At 39.5% G+C, this 18,428-nt stretch overlaps 6 protein-coding genes across 10 annotated transcripts; 5 read left to right on the top strand and 1 right to left on the bottom strand.

Moving 5' to 3' along the window:
* Positions 1–10: 10 nt before the first annotated feature.
* LOC113463906 (DNA topoisomerase 3-beta-1-like) lies at positions 11–1,256 on the top strand. The gene is made up of 5 exons (XM_026811076.1): positions 11–110; positions 256–545; positions 662–807; positions 883–1,149; positions 1,236–1,256. The coding sequence occupies exons 2-5, from the start codon at positions 455–457 to the stop codon at positions 1,254–1,256; spliced, it is 525 nt and encodes a 174-aa protein (XP_026666877.1). The 5' UTR covers positions 11–110; positions 256–454.
* Top3beta (DNA topoisomerase 3-beta) lies at positions 995–5,289 on the top strand. 3 transcript variants are annotated; one of them, XM_026811077.1, is made up of 15 exons: positions 995–1,090; positions 1,236–1,525; positions 1,642–1,787; positions 1,863–2,057; positions 2,118–2,285; positions 2,352–2,480; positions 2,558–2,676; positions 2,743–2,943; positions 3,011–3,215; positions 3,277–3,459; positions 3,535–3,744; positions 3,808–4,025; positions 4,084–4,308; positions 4,381–4,642; positions 4,747–5,289. In XM_026811077.1, exons 2-15 carry the CDS (start codon positions 1,435–1,437, stop codon positions 4,951–4,953), a joined length of 2,559 nt encoding a protein of 852 aa, XP_026666878.1. In that variant the 5' UTR covers positions 995–1,090; positions 1,236–1,434; the 3' UTR covers positions 4,954–5,289. The 3 variants fall into 3 exon arrangements, with proteins under 3 accessions (XP_026666878.1, XP_017893685.1, XP_026666879.1); XM_018038196.2 differs by lacking the exon at positions 995–1,090 and having other exon boundaries at positions 1,097–1,525; XM_026811078.1 differs by lacking the exons at positions 995–1,090; positions 1,236–1,525 and having other exon boundaries at positions 1,707–1,787; positions 1,933–2,057.
* Positions 5,290–5,762: 473 nt separating this feature from the next.
* LOC108633153 (heat shock protein 60A) lies at positions 5,763–9,018 on the top strand. Its single transcript, XM_018038188.2, has 4 exons — positions 5,763–5,926; positions 6,668–7,079; positions 7,144–8,034; positions 8,106–9,018. The coding sequence occupies exons 2-4, from the start codon at positions 6,668–6,670 to the stop codon at positions 8,510–8,512; spliced, it is 1,710 nt and encodes a 569-aa protein (XP_017893677.1). The 5' UTR covers positions 5,763–5,926; the 3' UTR covers positions 8,513–9,018.
* Positions 9,019–9,118: 100 nt separating this feature from the next.
* On the bottom strand, positions 9,119–12,060 carry Dbp80 (putative ATP-dependent RNA helicase Dbp80). 2 transcript variants are annotated; one of them, XM_018038189.2, is made up of 9 exons: positions 11,821–12,060; positions 11,467–11,690; positions 11,303–11,395; positions 11,012–11,229; positions 10,753–10,930; positions 10,438–10,675; positions 10,193–10,355; positions 9,855–10,121; positions 9,119–9,372 (listed from the first exon to the last, which is right to left on the bottom strand). In XM_018038189.2, exons 1-8 carry the CDS (start codon positions 11,881–11,883, stop codon positions 9,868–9,870), a joined length of 1,431 nt encoding a protein of 476 aa, XP_017893678.1. In that variant the 5' UTR covers positions 11,884–12,060; the 3' UTR covers positions 9,119–9,372; positions 9,855–9,867. The 2 variants fall into 2 exon arrangements, with proteins under 2 accessions (XP_017893678.1, XP_026666881.1); XM_026811080.1 differs by lacking the exon at positions 9,119–9,372 and having other exon boundaries at positions 9,416–10,121.
* Positions 12,061–12,146: 86 nt separating this feature from the next.
* Positions 12,147–15,340, top strand: Gcn5 (Gcn5 acetyltransferase). Of its 2 annotated transcripts, XM_018038172.2 has the most exons (6): positions 12,147–12,352; positions 12,540–12,614; positions 12,747–13,522; positions 13,593–14,153; positions 14,218–14,942; positions 15,005–15,340. In XM_018038172.2, exons 2-6 carry the CDS (start codon positions 12,552–12,554, stop codon positions 15,196–15,198), a joined length of 2,319 nt encoding a protein of 772 aa, XP_017893661.1. In that variant the 5' UTR covers positions 12,147–12,352; positions 12,540–12,551; the 3' UTR covers positions 15,199–15,340. The 2 variants fall into 2 exon arrangements, with proteins under 2 accessions (XP_017893661.1, XP_017893660.1); XM_018038171.2 differs by having other exon boundaries at positions 12,540–13,522.
* Positions 15,341–16,457: 1,117 nt separating this feature from the next.
* LOC108633145 (actin, clone 403) lies at positions 16,458–18,422 on the top strand. Its single transcript, XM_018038173.2, has 4 exons — positions 16,458–16,589; positions 16,672–17,050; positions 17,165–17,400; positions 17,496–18,422. The coding sequence occupies exons 1-4, from the start codon at positions 16,464–16,466 to the stop codon at positions 17,883–17,885; spliced, it is 1,131 nt and encodes a 376-aa protein (XP_017893662.1). The 5' UTR covers positions 16,458–16,463; the 3' UTR covers positions 17,886–18,422.
* The last annotated feature ends 6 nt before the right edge of the window (positions 18,423–18,428 follow it).

Below are 18,428 nucleotides of genomic sequence, written 5' to 3'. Positions count from 1 at the left end.
AGCAGAGACAAGAACCTCCAGTTCCACCGTAGCATGCACACCATACCATGGGCGACGAGTCGTCGCCGACGACACGTTAGCATTGCAAGCCTATGCTACTGGCAGTCCATGTATGTATAGTCAAAGCGACTGTAGTAAAAATATAAATCGCATACAGTTAATAACTTCAGTTTGCATCGTTTGCATCATGTCAAAAAATACGAGACGACTGTGCGTTGATCGGTATTTAAATGTCGATCATTCTTTTATAAACAGGAAGAAATAGAAAGGACCTGACAGCACTTGATAGCTAGTTTTCAAGCAATGATCCTATGGTTTTGTTAATACCTGTAAGTGGTTGACATGTCAAGCGTGCAGCCTCGAATAGCGAGCACCGCCGAATGTGATCCCGGATCACGTTAATTGCAGTTAGTAATCTTCGTTGAAAGTATTTAGTTAAGTAAATCGTATAAAAATGAAGACAGCATTGATGGTAGCTGAGAAGCCGTCTCTGGCAGCGTCCCTTGCCAATATTTTAAGTAACGGCCGATGCACTTCCAGGAAAGGTAGGTTATGTTACCCTGCAATATGCGGGGAACGTAACTTGTACGTGTTCGAATTTCTGGACATTTCGTTCATGAATTAAAATTTTTTTCACTCAGCAGAATGTTGTTAATTTTAGGTTTAAATGGATCGTCTTGTTCGGTATTCGAATGGATAGGTCAGTTCAGGTCAGAGACAGTGAACTTTAAAATGACCTCTGTATTCGGTCATGTAATGACGTTAGACTTTATTGGAAAGTATAATAATTGGGATAAAGTTGATCCTGTGAGTTAGAATCTGATTCTATAAAAACCATATATTCTATTCCTGTTAATAAGATGTTTCTCTATCATGTTTAAGGCAGAGCTATTTTCATGCCCAACCGAAAAAAAGGAAGCAGTTCCTAGATTAAAAATTCCTTACTTCTTAGGTAAAGAAGGAGGTCATTGCGATTATCTAGTATNGACAAGAACCTCCAGTTCCACCGTAGCATGCACACCATACCATGGGCGACGAGTCGTCGCCGACGACACGTTAGCATTGCAAGCCTATGCTACTGGCAGTCCATGTATGTATAGTCAAAGCGACTGTAGTAAAAATATAAATCGCATACAGTTAATAACTTCAGTTTGCATCGTTTGCATCATGTCAAAAAATACGAGACGACTGTGCGTTGATCGGTATTTAAATGTCGATCATTCTTTTATAAACAGGAAGAAATAGAAAGGACCTGACAGCACTTGATAGCTAGTTTTCAAGCAATGATCCTATGGTTTTGTTAATACCTGTAAGTGGTTGACATGTCAAGCGTGCAGCCTCGAATAGCGAGCACCGCCGAATGTGATCCCGGATCACGTTAATTGCAGTTAGTAATCTTCGTTGAAAGTATTTAGTTAAGTAAATCGTATAAAAATGAAGACAGCATTGATGGTAGCTGAGAAGCCGTCTCTGGCAGCGTCCCTTGCCAATATTTTAAGTAACGGCCGATGCACTTCCAGGAAAGGTAGGTTATGTTACCCTGCAATATGCGGGGAACGTAACTTGTACGTGTTCGAATTTCTGGACATTTCGTTCATGAATTAAAATTTTTTTCACTCAGCAGAATGTTGTTAATTTTAGGTTTAAATGGATCGTCTTGTTCGGTATTCGAATGGATAGGTCAGTTCAGGTCAGAGACAGTGAACTTTAAAATGACCTCTGTATTCGGTCATGTAATGACGTTAGACTTTATTGGAAAGTATAATAATTGGGATAAAGTTGATCCTGTGAGTTAGAATCTGATTCTATAAAAACCATATATTCTATTCCTGTTAATAAGATGTTTCTCTATCATGTTTAAGGCAGAGCTATTTTCATGCCCAACCGAAAAAAAGGAAGCAGTTCCTAGATTAAAAATTCCTTACTTCTTAGGTAAAGAAGGAGGTCATTGCGATTATCTAGTATTGTGGCTAGATTGTGATAAAGAGGGTGAAAATATTTGCTTCGAAGTTATTCATGCTGTTCAGCAAGGAATGAACAGAAGATTAAACCCAAACGTAAGCTCTCTAAAATCTCAGTTTGTCATTTGATAATTGATTTGTATGTATTTATTATAGGACATATGGAGAGCTAGATTTTCTGCTATCACAGAGAAAGATATTAAGGCTGCAATGGCGAACTTGGTAAAGCCTAATGAGAACGAGGCAAAGAGTGTCGATGCACGGCAAGAGTTGGATTTACGGATCGGTTGTGCTTTCACAAGGTTCCAAACGAGATTTTTTCAGGTAGGACTCATTAAACAACAATTCCCGTCATTTTCGCTGCATGTTAATTTCGTATTCTATCCTCAGGGCAAATACGGTGATTTAGATGTATCTTTAATTTCTTACGGCCCTTGTCAAACGCCGACACTAGGGTTTTGCGTTCAGAGGCACGACGAGATTCAAACATTTAAACCAGACCCCTATTGGATCCTACAGGTACGACAAGTAAATCATGTTTTTTCTGTACATCGGAATATATTCAAGGAGGAAATAAAAGCAGAACTCGAATGCAGGTGACGATCAAGTCTTCCGATGGTCAAGACGTTATTTTAAGCTGGAGCCGCGTACGATCGTTTGACAAGGAGATAGCAAACATGTTTTTAAGCCATGTCAAAGAGTACGATCAAGCAACGTAAGTTTCATATTTTATCATTGTATGAATCCCAGAGATTAATATTTGTTTTATAAAATAATACAGAGTATTAAGCGTGGAAAGCTCAGAGAAGACAAAGTCTCGGCCCATAGCTTTAAACACGGTAGAATTGATGAGAGTAGCGAGTTCAGGTTTAGGGATGGGTCCTCACCACGCGATACAAATCGCCGAGCGTCTTTATACCCAAGGATATATAAGCTATCCGCGAACCGAAACGACGCTATACCCAGAGAACTTCGATTTACTGTACGTTAAATAAAATATTTCGATGCTTTTCTTCTATTTAAACGAGTAAAAAAATGTTTGTATTCAGTGCAGTGTTGAAACAACAGCAAAATCATTCCGATTGGGGAGATCAAGTTCGTAAAATATTAGCCGTCGGTATTAATAGGCCAAAGAAAGGAATGAACGTCGGTGACCATCCTCCTATCACTCCCATGAAACATGCTACGCGGAACGAACTCGACGGCGATGCGTGGAAACTGTACGATTACATAACTCGACATTTCATCGCCACGGTAAGTCTTCTGCTGACATCTTTAATACCATCATCTGATCGTTTATAATTTCATATTCCAGTTGGCTAGCGATTGCAAATATCTGAGTACAACCGTTAAATTCGAGATAGGAATGGAAACGTTCACAACGAACGGTCACAGTTTACTCGACCCAGGGTACACCAGCATACTCACATGGCAGCAGCTTGGTAGCAACGATACTTTGCCTAGATTTACCCCAGGCGAGAAAGTCAACGTACAGGAGGTCGTAAAAAATTGAGATAAAATCGAATTTTGTTAACGTAACGAGACAGCGTTAAATGATCTTTATAATCAACAGGTAAAGTTAGTCGAGTGTTATACGCAGCCTCCAGACTACTTGACAGAAGCTGAGTTAATATCTCTTATGGAGAAACACGGTATCGGAACTGACGCGTCTATTCCCGTACACATAAACAACATATGTATGCGAAATTATGTGAATGTGGCAGCTGGTAGAAAATTGGTTCCTACTTCCCTGGGAATCGTCTTAGTTCACGGTTATCAAAAGGTACGTGTTTCAATTATACAAGATTAATAATTTAACTACAGCGCGTGATAATTATTATATCAGATAGATCCGGAGTTAGTTTTGCCAACAATGAGATCCGCGGTGGAAGAACAATTGAATCTGATAGCTCTGGGACGAGCTGACTTTCATGCGGTGTTGCAGCATACGGTTGAGATTTTTAAACAGAAGTTCCATTACTTCGTAAAAAGTATAGAGGCGATGGATCAGTTGTTCGAAGTTTCATTTTCACCTCTTTCCGCGTCAGGGAAGGCACACTCTAGGTATGCAACTCGGTTTGTGAAAACGTACATTTTTCTTAAATCGTATTTACGAATTCAGGTGTGGCAAGTGCCGACGCTATATGAAGTACATACAAACGAAACCGTCAAGGATGCACTGCGCGCATTGCAACGAAACGTACAACCTCCCGCAAAATGGCAACATTCGGATTTACAAAGAGCTGAAGTGTCCACTAGACGATTTCGAATTGCTTTCGTGGTCCACCGGAGCTCGGGGAAAAAGCTACACGTTCTGTCCGTACTGTTACAACAATCCTCCGTTCAGGTATCATAAAATTATAAAAATATGTTTAACAACCGTATCAGGGTGTAACAATTGATAAATTATGATTTCCAGAGATATGAAAAAAGGGATGAGTGGCTGCAATTCCTGTACCCACCCGACCTGCCCGCACGCCATGAACTCGAACGGTTTATCGAGCTGCTTAGAGTGCAATGGTGGTATACTCGTCCTGGATCCTTCGTCTGCGCCTAAATGGAAGCTTGGATGCAATCGTTGCGACGTTATTTTGCATTTATTCGAGAACGCTCATAAAGTAGCGGTTGATACCACCGTGTGCGACTGCGGGGCTCAGTTGGTCACCGTCGAGTACAAACAGGTACCAATTAATTAATCTTACCGTGAAAGTCACATTTATCAATATTCTTCTCTGATATTTCAACATGATCGTACTCGGTCCACGATCTCGTTTTACTTTCTCAGGAGAAGACTAAATTCCCTGACGAAGCCACGCAAATGACCGGCTGCATTTTTTGCACGCCGGTCTTCATGGAGCTCGTAGAGAAGCATCGTGCCGTCGCCTCGAAACCGGTCACGACCCGTAGCCGTGCCCACGCGAAAGGTCGCAGCCGGGGCAAACCTCGTCCATCGAAAGACAAGATGGCACAATTGGCCGCGTATTTTGTATAAAACAATTTTGTTTGTAAATGAACTACATAGATGTTACCGTATCCCCTTCCCGTTCGCTCTCCTACACGTTCTCCGCTGTGCAGTCTCGAAAATAAATCATAATTCGTAATAATATTCGCTACCTCAACGATTCATTAAACTATTTTTTATGCTCGATATTTTTTTTAATCTAAAAATAGTTTTTAAGTACTTTTTATAGTATGTGTTTCTTGGGGGATTATAATTATTTGTGGAGAAACTTTCGGTAAAGTAATGAGGATTGTAAAAGAAATAGAAAGTGCGCGTAGAATACAATGTATGTAAGAAGGTATCGAATAATAAAACTCAGGTTTCACATACAAGACTTCTTTCTCATTATTCCTCAATTACCCGAAGAAATCTGAGTCTCCCTATTGCTCAACTGATACGACGAGCGTTATATTCTTTTCTTTCTCACGAAGCTGTTTTAGATCGTAGCAATTTATGAAGATAGAAAAATAAGAATATTTGGTTCTAAGTACATTTCCTGTTGTCCTCTTTTCAGAAAAGAATAGATTCGGTACATCAACGGTCGGCACATAGAAAAACATGATTGTCGTTCTTTCGACGATTGCATCACATCGAACTGCACGTGTTCTCGTACATTCTAGAACTTTTCTAACCCATTCATGCTTAGAAAATCGTAAATCGACGATTTGTGCATGAAATATTCTTGAAAAAAAATTATCAAATAATTCGAACTGTTCTGATCATCGATTAAACTTGAACGAATTGTTCAGGAGATTTCTTTAAATAAGAAACGAGGAGGATAAGTTAAAATAGAAGGAGAGGGGAGTAGTAGCCATGTGATAGCAATAGCACGATAGCAGTATAGTCTTTCTTACACATTTCATTCTACTGGCGAGACAACGTGCGGTCACGCTGTGACGATTTTCAATTACTTTTGTAACTACAATCTCTACCCAAGGGCTTTTTCTCGTTTCATTAATTAAAGGTAAATGTATTTTCAATCAATATTATCCATTTCTTAACGATAAACCGTGTATTAGCTACGCAGCGATACTACCCGGCGAAATTCTCTTTGAAGGCTAACTTATTCTTGTTGCATTCGTTTCATACTGTATTCGTTTGATAATTGATACAATCATTTTAATTTATTTCGTGTTAAGGATATCTTTATGTTTGTCCGTTCAACAAGTCAAACTTCTGAACGTTCCCAGGAACCAATTTTTTTTAATAATGTTACATAAAAAATGTTAATTAACATTTATTGGTATTGATTCCGATTTCTCTTAAATTATTTCCTTTTTTACATGATACCTCTTTGCTCCTTCTTCTCTTATTCTGATCCTTTTCTTAAACGAATAAACCGATCGGGTTATTTTATACATTATGCGAAGCGATAGGAGGCAAACCTTGTAGATAATGTAAAGACGATGGATTTTGCATAATAAGATACCGAGTGTAAAAAAATTCTGATATATTAGGAACACTTAGTATCGGACAATTTCTTTTTCTCGCTATCCACGCGGCATTTACATAACCACGTTTACGTTAGGATTACGATTGATATTTTAGTTTAGACGTGTGTTAATGCATGAGAATGTACACGTTTGTTACGAAAATAAAACGATGGAATTTATCAGTCAAACTTTGAAGTCCTCGAAAATCATATTCTATAGAACATTGTACGTGGAAAGAACTTTGGAATTGTAAGAAATTCTTATTATTACAGATGTACAGATTACCGACTGTATTACGTAGCACAGCTTTGCGTCAATTGCAAACTCGTTCGTATGCCAAAGATGTACGCTTCGGTGCAGAGGTCAGAGCACTCATGCTGCAAGGGGTGGATATCTTAGCGGACGCCGTGGCAGTAACGATGGGTCCAAAAGGACGTAATGTTATTTTGGAGCAAAGTTGGGGTAGTCCAAAGATTACTAAGGACGGTGTCACAGTGGCTAAGGGAGTCGAGTTGAAGGACAAGTTTCAGAACATCGGAGCGAAGCTGGTACAGGATGTTGCAAACAATACGAACGAGGAAGCTGGCGATGGCACGACCACTGCCACAGTTTTAGCACGAGCCATTGCCAAAGAAGGTTTCGAGAAAATTAGCAAAGGCGCAAATCCTGTGGAAATAAGGAGAGGTAAGCGAGTTTTGATCAATTTATTAAGTGCAACGTCGATGGCTAAACGATGGATATGTTACAGGCGTTATGTTGGCCGTCGACAAAGTTAAAAACGAACTGAGAACTTTAAGTAAGCCAGTGACCACTCCAGAAGAAATCGCACAAGTAGCTACGATCTCCGCTAACGGGGATCAGGCGATCGGTACTCTTATTTCAGACGCGATGAAGAAGGTCGGGAAAGAAGGTGTGATCACCGTAAAGGATGGGAAAACGTTACACGACGAGCTGGAAGTTATAGAAGGAATGAAATTCGACAGGGGCTACATATCTCCGTATTTCATAAATTCCAGTAAAGGGGCAAAGGTCGAATTTCAGGATGCACTTTTGCTATTTAGCGAGAAAAAAATATCATCTGTACAGTCCATAATTCCTGCATTGGAACTGGCGAATTCTCAACGGAAACCACTCGTCATTATAGCGGAGGACGTCGACGGTGAAGCGCTGTCTACCCTCGTCGTCAACAGATTGAAAATCGGTTTGCAGGTGGCTGCAGTTAAAGCACCTGGGTTTGGAGACAACAGGAAAGCCACTCTCCAAGATATGGCGATCTTGACCGGAGGAATCGTCTTCGGTGACGATGCGAATCTCGTTAAGTTAGAAAGCGTGCAGGCCTGCGACTTGGGCGAAGTGGGCGAAGTCGTCATTACGAAAGACGACACTCTCATCCTCAAGGGTAAAGGAAAGAAGGCCGACATCGATCATAGAGCGGACGTGATCAGGGATCAGATCGCCAACACCACTTCCGAGTACGAGAAAGAAAAACTGCAAGAACGTCTGGCAAGATTAGCTTCAGGAGTCGCTGTGCTGAGAGTCGGTGGAAGCAGCGAGGTCGAAGTCAACGAGAAGAAGGACCGCGTCCACGATGCCCTTAATGCAACCAGAGCAGCCGTTGAAGAAGGAATAGTTCCCGGAGGTAAATAAATATTCATTTGACATCTTTTAGATGTGAACGATTCAATTTACAATTGGAAATATTTTGTACAGGTGGTACTGCACTCTTGAGGTGCATCCCGGCTCTTCGTAGTATGAAGGCTTCGAACACCGATCAAGAAACCGGGATTAAAATAGTGGCGGACGCGTTGCGTATGCCGTGTCTCCAGATCGCTCAGAACGCGGGCGTGGATGCTAGTTTAGTGGTAGCGAAAGTTAGTGAAAGCAATCTCGGTTACGACGCTTTGAACAATGAATACGTCGACATGATCGAGAAGGGGATCATCGACCCGACGAAAGTGGTGCGCACGGCGCTTACCGATGCCGCGGGTGTCGCGTCGTTGCTGACGACCGCGGAGGCGGTGGTCACCGAATTGCCTAAAGAGGAACCCCAGATGCCGATGGGTGGTGGTGGCATGGGTGGCATGGGTGGAATGGGCATGGGAGGCATGGGCATGTAATTAAATCGAATCCCGTGCAAAGACTGAATTTCGCATTGTAATTAATTCGTTTAGCATTGAAATTCGATCGCGACGTTCTCGATGATCTTGATAGAAACGCGGTTGAACGATATGATACACCAATTGATTAACCGTGACGCAAAATGCCTAGGATACTTTACAGGACACACCATTTCTTTTATACCGTTTTGATATGTTATCTGATCATTTGTTTTCGTTCCGCGCGCGAGCATCATTACGTTTGTCTGCGTATGAAAAATTGGCTCTTTACCCAGTAACGTTTAGTATAAACTCGTTTATATATCCTGCTATACGATTGTAAATCCTCTAGCAAATTGTATCATGAACGAAACTGAATTTAGTCATTTCCGAATAAACGATAGCAAATGATAAGACCATACTTAAGCATTTGTTCCTGTGTTAAAGTTGTTACCAAATTAGTTGTATTTTTTACTTGATTGTCAACGAGTTAATAAAAAATAAAATACTTGTTTCCAACCATCCAATTTCTGAGTGCGATCAACTGATGCATTTTTATACTTCTTATTATCCATAAAATAGAATAAGCATGCAGATATATAAACATATATATTTTAGTAGGCTAAATTCAGAAATTCTTAATTGTTGCAATTTATTTCTATCTTTTAGTCAATAAATATATGTTTAAAGTATGGGTTCTTATTGTCATCGCTGAAAACTTTATTATTCCTGAATATAATAAGACAGACCGTTTTTTTGCAAATAAAGATGGTTTAATCATAGATAAAAATAAAACAAATGTACAAATTTTGTTTTCGTAATAAAAAATCAGGTATTGATGTCATCTGACAATTCATCAAACACGAATGACATGGATTTTCCTGTAAATGGATTCAGAAGGAATTACTTAATTATCCTTTTGCATACGGTTCAGTGACATCTTAATAATATTTAATGACGGAGGTCTATGATTCGACAGTTTCCACACTTTATTAAAATGAAAACATAGGATGAGCATACTTCGATGAATTATACATTTCTTCTTATATGATAAAAGTCAATGAAAAAGAACATTTCTTGTGCAACATATAAAAATATTTCTTTATACGTTTTATTTCTAAAATTCTATGTATATTCTCGGTCCAATCGGCATATTTCAGTTACGTACTAGAAGTACTATAAAAGTATTAAGGAAAGTATAAACGTGCACTATTTCCGTAATATGCGCTATTGGAAAAGAAATACAAAGAATCGAAATTAAGAATACGAGTGTATGTTCTTTTTCGGAATATTACAGTATATATATACGTTCGTATAAATTAATATAATTACTTATATTCGATACATGTATATATAACTGTACCTTGCATGCTAATCTAGGCTCCGATCTTTTCTATTTCATCCGCGTCTTCTGTGTCAAGGTACTGTATTTTCTTCCCAAAATGTTTTTCTATATCCTGGCATAGTTGCATCGCATGCGGAGAGTCTATCAAATTAATGGCGATACCAGATTTACCGAACCGTCCCGTTCGTCCGATTCTGTGCAGATATGTTTCACAATCTGCTTGTCGGTTTTGGTCCATCGGTAAGTCGAAATTCACCACTATCGTTACTTGCTCAACATCGATACCTGCAAGCCAGATAGTTGAACTTCCTGATCGGTGAAGAGGTTCTTTAAGGGTAACTAAGCAGAATGATTACCTCTAGCCAACACGTTAGTTGTGATAAGTACTTTTTCGAGTCCACCTCTAAACCGATCGAGAACCGAAATTCTTTGTTCAACGGTCAAATCTCCAGATAATACGGCCACTGCATGGCCATCTTTTGTCATTTTCTCTGATAACCAGTTCGCCGTTTTTCTAGTCTGCATTTAAATTTCAGTTTAATCATTTCACGTTATAAGCAGCGATTGACTATTAACACATCTTACTCGATAGACATCTTACATGACAGAAAATGATTGCTTGTCCTATTGTTATAACTCCGTATATATTAGTAATAGCCGCGTATTTCTCATCCAAATCCTTACACTTCACGTAGTACTGTTTGATATTATCTAAACTTTCTTCTTCCTTCATTAATCTTATTATTAAAGGATTATTGACTATTATTTCTGCGAATTTCATTACTTCGGCCTCGTACGTCGCGGAGAAGAACATCATTTGACACGTGCGTGGTAATTGTCTGTTACCAATAGATTCAAGATTTCTGAGATTGTAAATAAATATAATACAGGTAAGAAATTGTTGTAACCTAATTACTTGTGAATACGAATGCACTGATCTTGATGACCCTGCGTCGCGATCATTACGTCTGCTTCGTCGAGGACAAAAACTGATATTTTGCTTAAGTTGAAGAATTTGAACTTGATTGCCCAGTCTAATACTTTCCCTGGTGTGCCAATAATGATGTGGTCTTCGATTTTTGTACCACGGGGTACTGAAACACGAAACATGTAGTAAATGTTTTTCCGACGGAGCACACTTTTGGAGAAAGTCAAAGATTAAATTTATGCATTACTCTCTTCTCCTCTTACGGCGTATTTGATTTTTATTTCTTTACAATAAACAGACATCTTCGCTGCCACTTCTCCCGTTTGTATAGCTAATTCATAAGTCGGTGATAAACAAAGCACTTGCGGATAATTTTTATTTGTATCCACTCTGCTGAGCATCGCCAACACAAATGCTGCTGTTTTCCCAGTTCCGGACTGTGACTGAGCAATCATATTCTGAGGTCTACGATCCATCAATTTATCGCTTATCAAGTTTTTCTGAAATACTTCCTACAGGTAATTGAAGATGAACTTACGGATCGGCAAGTAGAGTGGGCAATGCAGTTTCTTGAATTTTTGATGGAGCATTAAACCCCATATTGTATACTCCTTTTAATAATGCCGGTTTACTATAATACACGTTACAATGTAAATTTGTTTTTAGAATTATGTTAATATATTAATAAATAAAAATACTAACAGGTGAAGGGCTTCAAACGATTTAATACTGTACAAAGGTGATGCAGGATCTTTCCTCTGGATTTCTATGTCTTTCGTTGATTCTACCAAACCCTTGCGTATAATCTTTTGAAGCAACGACTTCTCTGCAGGTGAAATCTGTTCCTCCGTGGAATCATCAGAAACCTTGGACTCTGTCTCCACTGCATTTTCTTTCACTTGCTTGTCTAAATTCAAACCTGACACCTATTAACAATTGAAATACTATCATCATTACTATATTGTAAGCATTTAATCCAAGTCTTTTTTTTTAATTGAGAACAAACAAGAGAAATAAGGTTAAACCGGTGCTGTATGGATATAACAAAGATGTTACCTTCGCAGATAATTTCTCATGTTCGTCTACGTATTCGCCCCAGTCAAGTTCAGTTGAAGCCATGTTAATATTAACTAACAGTAGTTACGAAAATTGCTCGAATTCTAAATATTTACAATAGAATACTAAGATATTACGTGTTTAATTACTTATGATTACTTATCTTATCATCTATCAGATATAGTTTTCATGCAACCTCTGTGTCAAAACTCGAAAGAGCTACAGCAACCATGCCGTCCACAGCGACTGTACTACAACGCTACCTACCTACCTACGGCTAAATCGCTATATTATTATTATTATTATTATTATTATTATTATTATTATCAGAGAGGAAAATGTTTTTTTTGTTGTTTGTTCGTATAGCGCCATGATACGGTATGCATCAGAAGTACCATGTAAATCAGTAATGGACTCATTGTTTGGCACTTTACTGTAATTTGTTTTCTAATTCTTTGTATTTGTGGTGATTTGTGGTACCTGTGGGACCGTTGTTACCTGGTGGCACCTTTGTGGTGGACAGTGAGTTATGGTGAGTCGCCGGTTTAAAGAAGCATTGTATTTGTTGTAGAAGTATCGTAATTATTGTATTTCGTGTATACAAATATTGTACATAAAATCAACTCGTCAATAGACTCAACCAAATAAGTCACGTCTAAATTAAATAATTTCGCTATTCCTTAATGAATTTAATAACTAATCAACTTAAATTTTTAAAGCTTTAATGCAGTATGGCCACTGAAGAAGGGAACCGCAATCCAATGTTACAATCGACGGAGGAGAGTAGCCAAAACGTGAGTACATCGCAGCATGCTGGAAACAGCAGAGAATCCAGTGCGCCTAGACCACAGGAACAGCAGAGTAGTAGGCAGAACAATCTGCAGAGGATACAACACAGAAAACAACAAATGTTGAATTTGCCACAGATGAAGAAGATATTAAAAATCGCGACGTACAGTGCTTGTAAAATTGAGGAGTGCAAGTGTCCCGGATGGAAGAATCCACAAATATTAACTAAGCTCAAGACCGATACCCAGCAGCCGCCTGTGATAAACTTCTTCGATCCCTGCAAGAGTTGTACCCACGTCTTAGAGAACCATGTCTCGCATTTGACCAATCAGTCGGAGGAAGAGATTAATAAATTGTTGTGTATGGTCATAGATGCCGACAACATTTTTTTAGGATTACAGAAAGAAGAGGATCCTGACACGAAGAAAGTTTATTTCTATTTGTACAAACTTTTAAGGAAATGTATACAATCCATGACCAAGCCTACGATAGAAGGTCCTTTGGGACAGCCGCCTTTCGAGAAGCCGAGTATAGCGAAAGCAGTGATGAACTTTGTTGCTTATAAGTATGGACATTTGTCGCAACGAGACATGCAAGCTATGTGCGATATGGCAAAAATGTTCCTGCACTGCTTAAATCACTGGAACTTTGATCCTCTGAATGCCAGAAGGGGTACGATTACTCCCGAGGAAGCTCCGGCGTATAAAATCAATCACACTCGTTGGTTGGTGTTTTGTCACATACCAGCGTTTTGTGATTCGTTACCTCAATACGATACGTCTCTCGTTTTCGGCCGTACGTTCGTCCAAGCAGTCTTCAAGCCAGTTTTCCGACAACTGCTCGACAAATGCCACAGCGAACGCGACAAGCTAGCACCGGAAAAGAGAGTAATAGTTTTGACACACTTCCCAAAGTACGAGAACTATTTTATATTTAGATCGCTAATGATCTGCGCGGTACGAAATATTTTTATTTATTTCCAGATTCTTGTCGATGTTAGAAGCGGAAATTTACTCAAACAGTTCACCGATCTGGGATCCAGACTTTAAACAAGTACCGCCGACGTACTTGCAATCTGCGTTGGAGTTGAAAGTGACTCCAGGAAGGAAAACTGGTGAATTTGAGAAAGTAACAGTCCCACCGAATGACAAGGACAACTACACGACGATCAATATAAGTCCTGGAATAAAGAAAATTCACGAGAAGAGATCTCATTCCGAGGGTCGTTCGGACGTGAAGAGAAGAAAGAACGAAGAAGTGTTCGAAGATTTACCGGAGGAGACTGTTTCCGAAATCGTGGCCACTATTAACGATCCTAATTACATGTGCGGACCGGACGCTGTCTTTCCACCGAACGTCCCGCGAGACGAGACCGCGAAAATCGAGGAGAGCAGAAAGATCATAGAATTCCATGTTGTCGGAAACAGTTTAACGCAGCCTGTTTCGAAACAAACGATGCTCTGGCTAATCGGACTGCACAACGTGTTTAGCCATCAGTTACCGAGGATGCCCAAGGAATACATATCTCAATTAGTGTTTGACCCGTAAGTATCTCGATTGATCATCAATTCGAACGAAATTGGTAAATGAAAATTTATTCATTCACAGAAAGCATAAGACACTGGCTTTAATAAAAGATGGTCGCCCCATCGGTGGTATCTGTTTCCGCATGTTCCCTACCCAAGGCTTCACGGAAATAGTGTTCTGCGCTGTTACCAGCCAAGAGCAAGTCAAGGGCTACGGTACACATTTAATGAACATGCTCAAAGACTATCACATTAAGAACAACATATTACACTTCCTCACGTTCGCCGATGAATTCGCGATTGGATATTTCAAGAAGCAAGGGTTCAGTAAAGACATCAAACTGCCCCGCCCGATGTATCAGGGATACATTAAAGATTATGAGGGTGCAACATTGATGCATTGCGAGTTAAACGCGAAAATTGTATATACGGAGTTCACGGCAGTCATACGGAAACAGAAAGAGATCATTAAAAAGCTGATTCATCAAAGGCAGCAAGAGATACAGAAAGTTCATCCTGGACTGACGTGTTTCAAAGAAGGCGTCAGGGGCATTCCAGTGGAATCTATACCTGGTATTCGCGAAACCGGATGGAAAAGTTACGCTCAAACGAGAACGAGAGGAGTAGCTAAAGGTACTCAAGGGTCGGAACCGATGGAAGCGTGCTTGGACGTGAACGACTCTTTGTACAACGCCTTGAAGAACGTTTTGAACAGCGTTAAGAACCACAGTACAGCGTGGCCGTTTCTTAAGCCCGTTGATAAGAACGATGTGCCAGATTATTATGATCATATTAAATATCCAATGGGTGAGTACTTCATAATAAATCAGTGCACCGATATAAGAGAACATGTAATTACTATTTTTTAGATCTGAAAACTATGACTGATCGATTGAAAGCTAGATATTACGTGACGAGGAGATTATTTATCGCGGACATGACACGAATATTTACGAACTGTCGATTTTACAACAGTCCGGATACCGAATACTATCGATACGCCAACGCCCTGGAAAAATATTTCCAAACAAGGATGAAGGAACTCGGTCTTTGGGATAAATAAGAGTTATAGACTGAAAGTACTTGTTGACTGCTGTAATTACGTGCTTGGTACTTTGCCCAATCATTTGTGAATACGAAGTTTAAGAAGAGTTGTTCTCGAGGAGCTGTAACAAGTGTAATAAAAGAGCACATTTATTTATTTATTTATTTGTGTCTGAAATTATTTATTCCCAGATCGTTTCGTCGTAAGAGACTGTCGAGAATTCAATTATAAAGTCGATTTAAACCCAGAGTAAGATATTTTATTTCACGGCCTAATTATAAGCATTGGTCGAACAGTTAATTAAGGAATGTAATACACTGATTATAACGAGATTCCGCGGTGGTCATTCTACGGAACGATGAGTCTCTAAAATGCGCTAATTCTCCAGGTACTCGATAAACTGAAGTCTCTAGTTTTCTTTTAAATAAGGATGCTAATATTATTTAAAATGATCTGAACGAAGGAAAAATGAGATTAGAAACATGTTTGGAATTACGGAAGAGAATCAGAAAAACAATTTTTCCAATTTCCAACAGGCTCGTACATGTAATAAAACGAAGTATTCATTTGAATATTGTTCTACTTTCCAACTTGTAATTCTCAAATGATTTCACTATCGTTAACAACCAGGAAATGACTTGTCCTTAAATGAAAAGTACGGTATACTTTGCGATTTAAACGGTGCGTATTCAGATACGATACAGATTTGGTCAAAGAGACAAGGAAATATTTTGTATGCTCTAATTCATACAAACTGTACATGAAAAATAACATTCTCTTAATTGGCATATATTAAGAACTAATTAAACAGTATTCTTTCGCAGTTTAAATAAAGAATCTAAGTAAATCTTATATGTACAATCGTTCTATAATTCAGATCATCTCTTCTTGATAAAAATGTTCATCAAGCAGTGGGAACATACATCGCGTTAATGTGATCTAACGAGCAGTGATATCCGAAAAATACAAACGGAACATATGTCGGGTACCAAGAAAAGAAATAGTGATACTAACTGGATCATTATACCTGCGTGTATGCCAGTTCATTGAAGTGCAAGAAACTGTTCAAGGCACAAGCACAATACACAGAGAGCCAGTGTAAGAGGGGGCATCGATATAAAGCAGCTCCATTCTTCTGCAGGTACAATTTTCGAGGAGTCAATGCACTGGCCAGGTAGTGCAAAATCTAGTCAAACAAATAAAAATTACTTATTCTTTCGCGGGACCAATTAATACGATCCTTACGAATCGTACATATAAAACGGGAACTAAATAATTACACAATGTGCGACGACGACGTAGCGGCTTTGGTAGTAGACAATGGGTCAGGGATGTGTAAGGCAGGATTTGCAGGAGATGATGCTCCGCGTGCTGTATTCCCTTCCATTGTTGGAAGACCTCGATACCAGGTAAAAAATTTTATATAATTCCTACCATTCGTTTTCTTCTAAGGACTTTTTAACACGGGATATCGAATAAACGAACGCGTAGGGAATCATGGTTGGTATGGGACAAAAGGATAGTTACGTGGGAGATGAGGCACAGAGCAAAAGAGGAGTTTTAACTGTTAAATATCCGATCGAACACGGGATAGTAACGAATTGGGACGATATGGAAAAGATATGGCATCACACGTTCTATAACGAACTGAGAATCGCTCCGGAAGAACATCCCGTTCTTCTGACCGAAGCCCCCTTGAACCCTAAAGCGAATCGGGAAAAGATGACGCAGATCATGTTCGAAACTTTTAATTCCCCGGCGATGTACGTCGCTATACAAGCTGTTCTGTCGCTTTATGCCTCCGGACGAACCACTGGTATCGTCTTAGACAGCGGTGACGGAGTTTCGCATACGGTACCAATTTACGAGGGTACGTCGTTTCTCGTTCAAACTCTATCATCCAGTTTGGCAAATAATTTAAATTCGATGAAATGAAAAATGTTCTTGCGCATAATTTCGAATATGAAAGAACCATATCTTCTAGGATACGCTTTGCCGCACGCAATATTGCGTATGGATCTAGCGGGACGCGATCTGACAGATTATCTAATGAAGATTTTAACCGAGAGAGGATATTCGTTTACCACGACCGCGGAGCGTGAAATCGTTCGGGACATTAAGGAAAAACTGTGTTACGTCGCGCTGGACTTTCAGCAGGAGATGGCAACAGCCGCTGGCTCGAGCGCCTTGGAAAAGAGCTATGAATTACCGGACGGTCAGGTAATTTCGGCTGGTCATTAAAATCCGAGCGAAACAGGATGCGTGTTCCAGTAAATTACGGTGTTTAAATTAAACCGGGGAGTAATTAATTTCAGGTGATCACCATCGGTAACGAACGTTTCCGATGCCCGGAAGCGATGTTCCAGCCGAGCTTCCTCGGCATGGAATCCTGCGGGATACACGAGACGACCTACAATTCGATCATGAAGTGCGACGTCGACATACGCAAGGATTTATACGCGAATTCGGTTCTGTCGGGCGGCACCACTATGTATCCGGGGATCGCAGACAGGATGCAGAAGGAAATAACGGCACTGGCCCCGTCCACGATGAAGATCAAGATAATCGCTCCGCCGGAGAGGAAGTACTCGGTCTGGATCGGTGGCTCGATCTTGGCCAGCTTGAGTACCTTCCAGCAGATGTGGATCTCGAAGCAAGAGTACGACGAATCGGGCCCCTCCATTGTTCACAGAAAGTGCTTCTAATCTTTATTGTCCGTTCCTTTCGAAATTAAAAAAGAACTTATTCGATATCCTCCATTTTAAGGTAGTAGTCGTTCTACAATGGGATCTAAAAACTAGCTATCAGTCTATCTCGCTTATCATAACGCTTCCTATCATATTTTAGACATCGATAAATAATAGCGACACAAAGATATCGTTATTTAAAAAGGATCGTAAGAAAGTGAATGACTACTACCTTAAAACGAATTCTCGCTTTGTACATGTTCCAAATTCTACGCGTCACCTATTTATTGTTCTAACTTCCACTGTTACCGTAGGAAGCATTCTTGTTCAACTAGTTTTGTACGAAATAATTTTATTCATTTGACATTTCTTATTTCTAAATTATAATTTCTATTTGGCACAGGTCGTTTCGTAAGTTCCTTCATAGATCTTATATTTTCTGCATGTCCTTCGATTAATTAGATACCTTTTATTACTGATACATAGTATCGAAATACGTAATAAATATCCCTCTAATAGCTGAAATATTTGACCGAGCTTACGTTATATATATATATATAT

Source organism: Ceratina calcarata, unplaced genomic scaffold, assembly GCF_001652005.2.
Source record: "Ceratina calcarata isolate Rehan_Ccalc_2016 unplaced genomic scaffold, ASM165200v1 scaffold185.2, whole genome shotgun sequence".
NCBI classification, from domain to species: domain Eukaryota; kingdom Metazoa; phylum Arthropoda; class Insecta; order Hymenoptera; family Apidae; genus Ceratina; species Ceratina calcarata.
This window is presented reverse-complemented; position numbering and strand designations above follow the sequence as displayed.

Bases quoted from the DNA above. Each gene is read 5' to 3' on its own strand.
- Gcn5 (XM_018038171.2), top strand. From the start codon at position 12,552: ATGGCCACTGAAGAAGGGAACCGCAATCCAATGTTACAATCGACGGAG. The intron at 13,523-13,592 runs GTACGAGAACTA...ATTTATTTCCAG, and splicing joins GTTTTGACACACTTCCCAAA to ATTCTTGTCGATGTTAGAAG. The intron at 14,154-14,217 runs GTAAGTATCTCG...ATTCATTCACAG, and splicing joins TCTCAATTAGTGTTTGACCC to AAAGCATAAGACACTGGCTT.
- LOC108633145 (XM_018038173.2), top strand. From the start codon at position 16,464: ATGTGCGACGACGACGTAGCGGCTTTGGTAGTAGACAATGGGTCAGGG. The intron at 16,590-16,671 runs GTAAAAAATTTT...ACGAACGCGTAG, and splicing joins TTGGAAGACCTCGATACCAG to GGAATCATGGTTGGTATGGG. The intron at 17,051-17,164 runs GTACGTCGTTTC...CATATCTTCTAG, and splicing joins TACGGTACCAATTTACGAGG to GATACGCTTTGCCGCACGCA.
- Dbp80 (XM_018038189.2), bottom strand. From the start codon at position 11,883: ATGGCTTCAACTGAACTTGACTGGGGCGAATACGTAGACGAACATGAG. The intron at 10,356-10,437 runs GTAAGATGTCTA...ATTTAAATGCAG, and splicing joins AAGCAATCATTTTCTGTCAT to ACTAGAAAAACGGCGAACTG. The intron at 10,122-10,192 runs GTAATCATTCTG...TCTGGCTTGCAG, and splicing joins AACTAACGTGTTGGCTAGAG to GTATCGATGTTGAGCAAGTA.
- Top3beta (XM_026811077.1), top strand. From the start codon at position 1,435: ATGAAGACAGCATTGATGGTAGCTGAGAAGCCGTCTCTGGCAGCGTCC. The intron at 2,286-2,351 runs GTAGGACTCATT...TTCTATCCTCAG, and splicing joins TCCAAACGAGATTTTTTCAG to GGCAAATACGGTGATTTAGA. The intron at 2,481-2,557 runs GTACGACAAGTA...ACTCGAATGCAG, and splicing joins ACCCCTATTGGATCCTACAG to GTGACGATCAAGTCTTCCGA.
- LOC108633153 (XM_018038188.2), top strand. From the start codon at position 6,668: ATGTACAGATTACCGACTGTATTACGTAGCACAGCTTTGCGTCAATTG. The intron at 7,080-7,143 runs GTAAGCGAGTTT...GATATGTTACAG, and splicing joins TCCTGTGGAAATAAGGAGAG to GCGTTATGTTGGCCGTCGAC. The intron at 8,035-8,105 runs GTAAATAAATAT...TATTTTGTACAG, and splicing joins AGAAGGAATAGTTCCCGGAG to GTGGTACTGCACTCTTGAGG.